The following is an 11,644-nucleotide window of genomic DNA, read 5'->3' as shown; positions in this document are numbered from 1 at the left end:
CCTGAATCATTCTCCTTGACATCTGAATTCTCCACTGGGAGGAAATGTGTGCCTGAATTGGTGGTGGTGGAAAGTGCTGTCAAGTCACAGCTGACTAATGGCGATCCGGTAGAGTTCGAGGCAAGAGATGTTCAGAGCTGGTTTGCCATCGTCTTCCTCCATGTCACACCCCTGGTATTCCTTGCAGGTCTCCCATCCAAATACTAGCCAGGGCTGACTCTGCTTAGCTTCCAAGATCTGACAAGATCGGGCTAGCCTGGGCATGAATTAGGAGCATTTAGTCTGGTGAGCTGCACCTGCAGTGGAGTTGGAGACCTCCTGGAATTAGAATTCATCTCCAGACTACCGATATCAGTTTCCCTGGGGAAAATGGCTATTTTGTAGGGTGGACTGGACAGTTGTATGAAGTGATACCACTATACCTAATTTGGCCCCAATAGTAATATTTGAATTCTCTATTAAAAGCAAGAAAAAATATAAATAAAACAGAGTGTACAAGGAAGGCTCACTACAAAATACATTGAAGTCAATGTAACAATTGACACTGACTTCTTTCACTTGTTTTGGAATAAGCCCTGAAGGAAATAATGTTCAGCTCTGTGTTTCAGCATTATTTTATATGTATTTTACATGATTCAGTTAAGAGCTTTGCCCTGCAGAGCTTATTAGAAAAGGTCTTGACTCACTGCCAATAAACCCCTTGGGAGTCTCGCAAGGGAACAGTAAGTCAGTTTTTATTCATCAGGGAAAATACCTTAGTTAAAAACCAATCTGGTATTTTAATTCCACGTGCCTTCTCCAGAGGGTTTCATTACATGTAGATCACAAATGCTTGGATGTAGCAACAAATTATTCCCAGTACAGCCCAAATCCTTTAATAATCCTATGTCGTTCTGATAGTTTTAGTTGACGTATGTGGGTATTCAAAACAGCCTGATTTATACAACATTACTATAGCGGTAAATGGTGCATCTTGGGGCTGGTAACTATTATCCTGAATGCTCCACTCTTGTCGCTCCTCATATAAAAGATGCTATTCAATATGGAATATCATCGGGATACATTCCAAACTCAAGTGTGTCCTGGATGATGGTGGTGGTGGTGGTGGTGGTAATAGTGGCTTCATTTCCTTATAATGCAAAAACCTGGCAAACAAAAGATCAGTTATGGTGAGATATTTTTGATCCCTGCATCTAATCCTGGAGCCCTTAGTTCTATTTGTTGCCCTCAAACCTTCTTGACTAACCTAATGGCTCATAAGAGACCTTTCTACTGTTACCCAAAGAGGCAGTCTCCTATTTGGTTGGGGGAAATTAGATTTAAAGGAGACAAAGTGAGAGGGGGTAACTGGGATTCTCCACCTATGTATATGGGGATTTTGCCCTTAGTGATCTCTCAAAATAAACCAATCAGATGTTCCCCTGGAAAGGGATTTATTGAAATAGGGATAAAAGAGCAAAACACACATACAAACACATAGAAAACACACAAGCTAGCTATGAGGAGATCAGGGAGGAGAGGGAGAAAGCAATTTCAGAGAAGGCTATTCAATTACCAGTCTTGAAGAAAGAGGTCCATGGAGGTGACAGTGAAATGACTAGTGTTTCACGGAGAAAAGGATAAGATCCACATGAAAGTGGGGGTGTATGTATGCCTCCCAGAACACACAGAATTTGGCGACAGTTTGAGACTAGGTTACAGCTACATACTATTTAATTGTCTAGTTTGTATCCTAACAGGGTTACATTCTTCTATATCCACTGAAGTCAGTGGGCTTAGAAGGGTGTAACTCTGGTTAGGAATGCACTGCAAGAACCAAACTAGATGTGACATAATCCCTAAGTCCACCATGGGGACACCTCTGCCATTTTAGGACTGAAATTCCTTCTGTTTACAAAAGTCTTGGGGGCTGAATCCTAAATTGGCTACAGGATCGGGGAAAGAGGGGTTCCTGCCCCCCCCCTCATGTGCACAGTTTTTAAAAGTCCAAGTGCTGGGGGGTTGAGTGCTTGAAATAGGAAGGGGGGGTGACAGGAACCCTTCTCATTGTTTTAGGTCCCTTTCATATGGGCTCTTTAAACCTGCTTCTGAAGGCAAACATATTTTTAAGGTTTTACATGGATAAAGTGCAAGAGCAGCAACAACAACAATAAAACGATCAACACAAGTTTTGGAAAACCCAGATTAAAGCTTCATTAACTGCAGATGGACAACATCTAATACATGACATATATGAAACCCAAAAATCCCTGCTTGTCTATAGAAGACAAAGTGGGTTAAAGAGCCCATATGAAAAGGACCTTAATCAACAATTTGCTTTTCCTGAAAAATTTATTTCTAAACTTTTCCAGAGACACATCATCCCAAACCTACAAAATGAAATCACAAGATGCATCTACATTTAAATGCTAATTTTATTTATTTATTGTATAAAGCCTTCTGCCTTATGGAGTATAGTTTGAAGACAGGCTAACTCCAACATTATCAAACGTTTGACTTTCTTAAAATATAGCATCTCGAAACCATGAGGCACACTTAACAGTCTGGAGATTTGGAGACCATTTGGTAGTAACTGTTCTGCATGCTGCTGTCAAAATCTTTCAGATATGCTGTCATGACATTCTCAAGCTGTTTATTTCCTTCCAAGTGACAGAGGAGATTTTCTGAAATCTAGCCATGGTTGATGAATCATAGGCATGTCTCTTACTCTTCTTTGGTCTGAATCTATAACTTCTAAAAATATATATTTTGAAAGAAAGTAATCTCAGCTTGACTATTCAACCTACTTAGATAACTACAATATTTGACCACAATATTTCAATGTATTTGATATTAGCAAATTTACCTGGCCTGCATGAACTATTTTAACAGCAAGAGTAAATGTATAACTATAGTGCCACCTTGTGGCGCAAAGTGGCCCCTGCACCTTCATATGCATGTAGCATTCTTCAAATGTTAGAGGTGACATGCCAAAAGATAATCCAGTATATTGGAGGTGGTGGAAAGAGCTGTCAAGACCCACCCAATGTATGGTGATGCCATAGGACTTTCAAGGCAAGAGATGTTCAGAGGTGGTTTGCCATTGCCTGCCTCTCTATAGCAACTCTGGACTTCCTTGGTGGTCTCCCATTCAAATACTAAGCAGGGCTGACCCCGCTTAGCTTCCAAGATTTGATGATATCAGTCTAGCCTTGGCCATATAGGTCAGGGCAAGTATATGTATGTATATACATTTTACGGTTATATTTCAGGGTGGAAACACCCATCCAATTAGGGGGTATGTTGTCAGTGTGATTTCTAACTTCGTCTTTCATCCTAACAATGTGGGCAAGATAAATAACGTCCTATACTGAGGAGTATAGAAGCAACCACAATATGGAGTCAACTGCACAAGTGAATATAGATAAACCAGGCTTCAGAAGTGCCCAGAGTTGAACCTAAGCATTTGATGGTCGTCAACAGAAACATAATTACTCCATGTTGATCTTATATAAGGACGGTCAACTGGCAGCTTGCAGGCTAGATCTGGTCCCAAGGAAAAAATGTTCAGGATCCTGATGACCTCACTAAATTGTATTCAATGTTTTGCAAAAATAATTTTGTAGTTTCACTGATAGGGAAAAATTAGCTTTAAAAGTTCCACACTTACGGTACAATCCTAAGAATAGTTACTCTGATCTAAACCCATTGATTTCACTGGTCTTAGACTGGAGTAACTCTGTTTAGGATGCACTGAAAATATTAGTTTTCTCTTTTTTGATTCTGTGGGTAACATGTAAATGTACATATCTGGATGCTTTGCTATCTGTTACACAGCATGTGTTCCACCAATATAGGTGCCAGCTTTACTATGGATCCTGACCACTCATACACATATAAATTAATATCTGCTCCTTTCCCCCAGATTATTGTCATTTTGAAAACAATGAAATAGCCCATTTATTCTGCTGGAGCACTTCAGGCCCATTACAGATTTTCCAGTACATGGCAGGGTGGGTCAGCTCCCTCACATTCTTGCATAGACGTGTACTTGACAGGAGGAGGTGGAGGCTTGAAAGATGGCGGTCGGTTCATACTGAAAATGAAAACAGGGCTTTGAAATGTAAGCAGCCGATAAAACAAACAGGATAAAACAGTAGTCAAGGCACACAAAATCACTCATGTTCACCATTCTGTAAAGAAGATACGACTGTCTCAGACAGTAACTATTTTCGGTAGCACTATTTGTGCCAAATTCTTATTTTATTACCACCAAGTTCTTTCCCCCATAAACATGTTTGAATGACCAATAATGATGAAAATGGCCATTGTGGTGCCAAAATTTACACAAGCACAACTCCACTGATTTTGACTGGACTGCCAGGTGCAATAATAGGTGTAGGAGTGCAGTCAGTGGCTTCACTGGGTTCAGGGTTCACTGTACCTGAAAAAAATGTATGGTTTATGGACAGTGATTTCTAAAATCCTTCTAATGTTGCTGTCAGGTTAGCACTACTTTTCAGATATTACAGATTTTTTAAAAGAGTTTTCACTAGGGCTGCCAAACCGCGGCGGGGGATCCGTGCGTCGTCGCAGGATCGCTGCCACGGGGGGACAGCGATCCGCGTTGCACCGGCGTCGCCAGGATGTGACTCTATGCGTCGCCCTGGCAACGGGACTCCAAACAGCTCCGTTGCCAGGGCAATGTGTAGCGTCACATCCTGGCGACACCGGTGCAACGCGGATTGTTGTCCCACCGCGGCAGCGATCCTGCAACGACGCACGGATCCCCCGCCGCGGTTTGGCAGCCCTAGTTTTCACAGATGTTAGAGTTTGTTCAGTTTTGTCAGAATTAAAAGTGTTGACATTTATGATTGGCAATGTCGGGAGGATCAGATAGTTGACTGTATGAGGGTTACCATCATTCATTTCCTTGAACAGTAGCCAGTAGGGGTGCACACAGATGTTTTATTTGGGTTCAGGTTGTTGGAAGTGAATGAGACTGTGCCTTTTTTCAGAGCTCATTGGTTTGGTGGGGGAGTAAAGCTAGCAAGACTCAGTCAGTTCCTGTATTTTGTCTGCTGTGCTACTGTCTCTTAGTTACCCAGAATACTAGGGGTTCCTTCATTTGGCTAACTCCTTTGCTTCCTGTTTCTCTTTAATTCACTCCAACCCTTGGTCCCTCCCCCCGTAACCTTTCCCATAAGATTTCTGTTAAGTCGGTTACTTAACAAAGAGTCAGAGAGTGATTTCAGCAAAAGATCAGCTTTATTCAGCAACTCCTAACTCAACTCCAAACAGATCAACATGAATAGCCAGAACAGCTTTTACATTGCACCTGTTCTGCTTTTAAACTCTCCCGGCTAATGTAGCCATGCCTACTGTACATTTACCAACCAATAAGGTTGTATACATAAGGACCCATCACGGACGTTCCCGCTCAGGGAGCTTGCTGACAAGTGATTGGTTGGTTCTTCCTGGGCTATCAGTGCGATTGGATGGATTTGGATCCTAGCCCAGGACGAAGCTTAACATTGTACTTAGATGATTCATGTATTGCAATGGCAGCTATTGAATACATTACAAATTCCTCCCCCCTAAGTAAAAAAATTCATTTACATTCGTAATCACTTAGGTAGGTTGGTGCTCGGCGCACCCGCTGAGACCTGCGTAGCGGTACAGGCTCAGGACACAATTCAGCTTGGGGGGCCCTGCTTGACTCTGGGATCTCAGAGTCAGGTACACTACACTACACCACTACGATTTCCCCTTCACATCTTTATCTCAAGAAGTGGGCTCTGTCTCAGTGAAATCTCATCATGAAATAAATGTTGTTAGTGTTTGGGGAGCTGCTGGTCTTTCGTTTTGTTTTGCTGCGACAGAATGACACGGCTACCCATTTGCAATCTTTTTCTAACACTGCCTTGATGGGCTCACTGCAGTCTCTCCCTTTGAGGACAGACAGATGGATAAGACAGACAGATGGTGACGGAAAGTGCCATCAAGTCACAGTTAACCTACGGCAAAGGTGGCCAAACTTGCCACACAGAATAAACGTTAGATGTTTGAGAGCTGCAAGACATGAACAGATATCACACACACATTTTTATTGAAAAATATGCAAATTTGCTTTTTATTAACATTAAATTAGACTGTGTGAAAGAGCTGCATGTGGCTCCCGAGCTGCAGTTTGGCCACCCCTGACCTATGGCAACACTGCAGGGTTTCCAGGGCAAGAGACAAATAGAGGTGGTTTGCCCTTGCCTGCCTCTGTGTAGCAACCCTGGACTTCCTTGGTGGCCTCCCATCCAAACCTGGCTTGCTGCTGGGCTTGTATATTTGATCCTCCCCCTCCCTTCTCTTGTTGACGGTTGTAGTTAGTCACAGACTTCAGTTATCTATGAGGTACAAACACAAGTGTGCAACCTAACAGGACTTACTTTTCCTCCTCTGCTAACCAGGATCCTAAACCAGGGTTTAATCCAAGCTTAGAAACCCAGTTATTGGAAAGAAATTTATGGGTAACCAGCATCAGTGTTTAATTATCTGTGGGGAAAGGGGGGATGTTGTGTCCTGACCTAGCCATGTGCTCAATCCAGTTTCGGCCTGTTCCACATGCGGTCAGGTGAGGTACCTGAGCTTCCCTCCCAAACACAATAGATGTTTGGATCCTAGTTCCCAGCTAATCGGGAACCTAGGCTCCCCAGGAATAATCTAATCAGTGTAAATAGACCATTCACGGGGTGTGTGTGTGTGTTTTCCTTGGGGCATATAACCTGGCCTGCGAGCCGGCTACTTTGTCTTGTTCTTCTCCGAATAAAGTATGAGAGCTGAATTCACTAAGTAAGTCTCAGTACTTTTCAGGGGAGCTGTAAGGTGCATGCACAGACCAACAGTTCATACACATTTCTCCTTAACTGCAGCAACAAGTGATGTCTGAGTATAGTTTAAGAGAGGGCATCATAAAGGTTTATAAAGTTAGGCATGGTGTGCATTGCCTGGAGTAAACAGACTGACAGAATTTTTTCATCTCCTATTACTCTAGAAGTGACTGATTGTCACATCTCCCATTACTCAGCCAGTGACTGATTGTAGATTCAGAATAGGGATAAGGAAGAAGTATTTTCTCCCAAAGTATATAATTGATTTGTGGAATTCACTGGCTGCTGGCTCAGATGCTTTAAAAGGAGATTAAGCACATCCACAGAGGACAGGTCTGTCAGTGGGTAGCATAGGACCATCAGTTCAGAGCAGTATTGCAGCTCTGGGAGCAAACAATGGTGGCGTGCTATTGCTTTCATTTCCTGTTGGTTGCAGTTTCCCAGAAAAAAAAACTGGCTGGCCACTATGAGATGCTGGAATATGTGGACATTTGGTCTGATCCAGCAGTGCTTCTTAGGTACTACACAATTTACTTCTCTCCCTCCCCCTCTCTCCTTCCTCCCCTCGTATTAAAGTACAAAATGCTACATGAGTCTCATTGTACTTACATTTCTTTTTGATAATGGCACCATGTTCTGATCCCCAAAATCATTAAAAAACTGCAGATGGAAAGCAATGCTGCTATGAACGCTGGCCAGGAGAAATGACGGGGTCCAGGATTCGTTGTGACACCTGCAAAAATTATAGAACACCCCAGCTTCACTCTATACAATAAGCTTTGGGAAATGACATTGTTCAAATTTCTAAACTAAAGGCTTTTTAAAACTACATGTAGGGAGTCTCGGTAGTTACACCCAAGCAGAATTGAATTTTTTGAAGTGGGGAGTCACAGTTATAGCACCAATTCCTGTGATAAGAGCAACTCGGAAAAAATATAGTTATGAGGCCAGAAATTGTGGTGGGCCACATCTGTATTCCATTTTTTTTCCACAGCGTATTTCTCTAAATGGGTGTATGACAGAGGAAACATCGAGACTACTTATGTACAGTTATTGTGTGAACCAATCCTAACTTGCACATCAATGCATCTGTGAATCCATATTGCTCTTGAAAGGGAATCTGGAAGTCTCAATTAGCTCTATGAGAGGTGAAGTTACGGGCCTCTTTTGAAAGAGATTGTGAGATATAGGGGTGATATGAGCATTTGTTTTCTGAGTGTGTGGGCCCCCAATTCAGAATCAGATTGGGTCTTGGCACAGCAAGAGATGGGAATTCAGCCTCCCCCCACCCTGGTACTGTTTTCCCAGTCCAAAGACAGCATCGGGGGGGGGGTGTTTTCCCAGTTGGAGGGCTACACATGTAGCCCATCAGTACATGTTCAGCTTAATAAGCTTAATATTACTGGATGTCCTGATGGCACCTGGAATTTTTGGCCACTGTGTGACAGAGTGTTGGCCTGATCCAACATTGGCTTCTCTTATGTTCTTATAGTCTTATGTTTAATATGAAAATTACTTTTGGGGAATAAAAAAAAGTCTACTTACCAGTACTATCAAGGCTACCCCTTACAGTGGGAGAATTACCAGGGCTAATTAATGAGGTTAGTTCAGTTGCTCTTGTGGCAGTCAGACTGTCTAAAAACAAACACACACACACACACACACAGAAGATACATTATCTTGAACTGATTATCGTATGGATTTTTAAAAGGTGTTATCACACCTTTCCTGATCCTTGCCGACCTGCATTGGGGCATCCCAGCCCACGGAATGGGAAGAGGAGGTGGCGGCACCACCATATTGCTCACTCCTCCCGGGGTGTCTGATCACTCACCTCCAGGGCAGTATTCACTCCTGCTTCCCTGGCCTGATTCTGGAGCCTGCTTTTTAAAGGATGTGCCATGTTCTGCCCCTCTTCCCAGACTGCCCACTCCCTTTCCTGCTACCTCCTGAGCACCCTGGCCCGATGTGCCAGAGGGTGGGGAAACTGCTCCCTCCCCCTCTCCTTTGCTTTGAGACAAGCAGACCCCGCCACCCCGCCCCTGCTGGTCTCCCCATGGCTACTGTCAGAGGCTGCCCACTGCAGGCTGCTCTGCCAGCGGACTCCGCCCCTTCCTCCCCTGGGGCATGGCTGCGTTGGCCAGCGACATCAGCCCTTTTTAGAAGGACTGTGTGCCATTTCCAACTTGGCCTGGCCACATCCCCGCCTCTTCAAGAGCTGCACGGGTAGGTCTGTGGCCACTGTGGACTGGGCCACAGCTGAATCCCTCACCATCGAATCCGGTGCCAGGGTCTACAGAGGGGGCTGCCTCCTTTGGTCCCAGGGCGAGCACCATCCTTAGACACCACTTTTACGTGGGATTACTTTTAAGAACCCCCGTGCACATTGTTTATGGCCTTGTGGTTTTGCCTTTCACCTTTTCTTTGGTTTGTACTGCATCCATTCTCTCCTATTTGTTATCGTCTTTCAAAAAAAGTACAATATATTACAATGGCTTGATTTTAATTTTCTGCATTAAAAAAAACCCTTATAACTTTTAAGTATGCTCAGGTAACCTGCCAGTTGGGCAAATACCTTTATTTATTCAGATCAGAGATTTATACCCTGCTTTTCTCCAGTTTACAACGTTATTCTCTCCTCCTCCAATTTATCTCCAAACAACCCCATGAGGTAGGTTAGGCTGAGAGTATGTGACTGGCCCAAGGCCACCCAGTGGGCTTCTATGGCAGAGCAGAGATTAGAACCTGGGTTGCCCAGATCCTAGTCTATCTGCTGTACCACACCCATCATTTGAGAGCAGGGAGCTGATTTTATAGTGTGATGTTTGGATGTGTCTATTTTGCACGATTACACTACTTTCTCACAGGATTAGAATGCTTTTTTGCAGCAGTCCCATCCCCCAGACATTCATCTGTCACTGCTTCCAGTCTTAAAAGTCACAAATCAAGATATCAGGATCCAGAACAAAATGATTTGGTTAACGAACAATAGATCTGAGACAGGAACAATGACTCACCAGTAAGATTAAACCCACCCTTGACAGTGGGTGAAGAGCTAGGGACAGTCTGTGAGGTCAGGTCAGTCACTCTTTTGGTAGACAGATTGTCTTTAAAAAAACATACATAATGTATCAGAAAGGCTTGATTTTAACATTTTGAGTTTTTGGAAAAAAATGATACCACTATAAGGTAGACTCGAGGACCTGGTGATTTGGCTCACAATCATACTCACCATTTGCAAGCAGAGATCTGAGTATTTAGAGGAAAAATATGTTTGAATTACTATTTAGGTGTCTCCATGTGCCTCTGGTGTCTGTTCATTATGACTGCGAATCTGCTTTCCTCTCTGCTGATGTCGGCAAAAGAATGCCTCTGTAATTTTTTTTCCAGCTTGACCCAATTAGCATTGTCATGTCATGATATCAGGAGTATTACTTCATGTTAGACATGGTGGAATGGATTTTTTTTTAAGTAGAAAAGAGCAAAAGTCCAGTAGCACCTTAAAGACTAACAAAATTTGTGGCAGGGTATGAGCTTTCGTGAGTCACTGCTTACTTCTTCGGCTACCTGTGTCTCTTTTCTAGTGCTAAAGACAAACATGGCTACTCATCTTGATCTATTTTTTAAAAAGAAAAGGTGAGTGTGTAAGCAGTTCACAGGATTACAACTGGAACTTCAGGAACCAAAGCTGCAGTGGCCTGGTGCTGTAGAACGGGTGGCTAAAGCACAGGTGCAAAGCTGCTTGACATAAACTTTGACAACACCCATCAGGGTGATCCGATCAGGAGCTTGCCTCATGTCTAATCGAGGCAGTCCAGCAACATAAATTCCCTTGGCTATCTTGTCTGGGTCCAAGTTGGCAGCGTGGTAAACCACTATGACACTGAATCCCATTTTAGCATCCCTATGCATATGGTTTATGGCTGATAGAGCAGGTCTGAACAATCTCATTGGCTCACCTTTCCTGTTATCTAATCTGATTGGCTATGGCTTTGCAAGTGCACTCCTTGATCTGTTTCTAGGGACCAAGGGAACCCGGGATTTGGTGGGGGAGAAAGAGAGATGGGGGAATACTGACAGAGAAGGCTGGGGGGAAGAAAGGGGGTAAACTGTCAGAGAAGAGAAGAGATTGGATTTACACCCCACCTTTTACTACCCAAAAGAGGCTCAGAGTGGCTTACAATCTCCTTTACCTTCCCCTCCCCACAACAGACACTCTGTGAGGTAGGCGGGGCTGAGAGAACTCTTGACAGAAACTGCTTTTTCCAGAACAGCTCTGAGAGAACTGTGACTGATCCAAGGTCACACCAGCAGCTACATGTGGAGGAGTGGGGAATCAAACCCAGTTCTCCCAGATTAGAATTCGCACTCTGAACCACTACACCAAACTTGGGGACAGAGGGAGAGAAATATGGGGGGAGATTGATGGAGAGGTGGGTAAGATTGTCAGGAAAGGAGAAGGGGGAAATAGAAGGGAAAAGATTGACATAGAAGGTGAAGGGGGGGAGAATGAGTGGGGTAAAATTGTCAGGGGAGAAAGGGAGGGTGGGAGATTATTCGAGAAGGGGGGGGAGAGGGAGGGGAGCAAAGGTGTGGGAGGATGTGATGCACCCTCCCTGCAGGTTTGTTCCAGGTTCCCACTTGTTTTTCATACTTATCACACTATAGTAGCGGTCCACATCAAAAAAGTGCTGAACACTTACGTCCTGGTAGTGTTAAGGTCTGATGGGGGGTGACACGCAGAGAGGCCTTTGAGGCTACAGTGATGGAATCCCGCATTCCTG

The 11,644-nt window shown here is 43.8% G+C and overlaps 1 protein-coding gene across 1 annotated transcript in view; it reads right to left on the bottom strand.

The window, feature by feature from the left end:
• Positions 1 to 3,843: 3,843 nt before the first annotated feature.
• Positions 3,844 to 11,644, bottom strand: part of CD96 (CD96 molecule) — a 57,167-nt gene continuing 49,366 nt past the window's right edge. The window contains exons 11-14 of the mRNA XM_015405946.1: positions 9,878 to 9,967; positions 8,406 to 8,495; positions 7,470 to 7,593; positions 3,844 to 4,075 (exon numbers count right to left, since the gene is read on the bottom strand). Of these exons, the coding sequence (XP_015261432.1) occupies positions 3,967 to 4,075; positions 7,470 to 7,593; positions 8,406 to 8,495; positions 9,878 to 9,967 (413 nt within the window). The 3' untranslated portion in view covers positions 3,844 to 3,966. The remainder of the gene's footprint in view (positions 4,076 to 7,469; positions 7,594 to 8,405; positions 8,496 to 9,877; positions 9,968 to 11,644) is intronic.

The sequence above is a fragment of the Gekko japonicus genome, unplaced genomic scaffold (assembly GCF_001447785.1).
Source record: "Gekko japonicus isolate JY-2015 unplaced genomic scaffold, Gekko_japonicus_V1.1 scaffold365, whole genome shotgun sequence".
Taxonomy (NCBI): domain Eukaryota; kingdom Metazoa; phylum Chordata; class Lepidosauria; order Squamata; family Gekkonidae; genus Gekko; species Gekko japonicus.
This window is presented reverse-complemented; position numbering and strand designations above follow the sequence as displayed.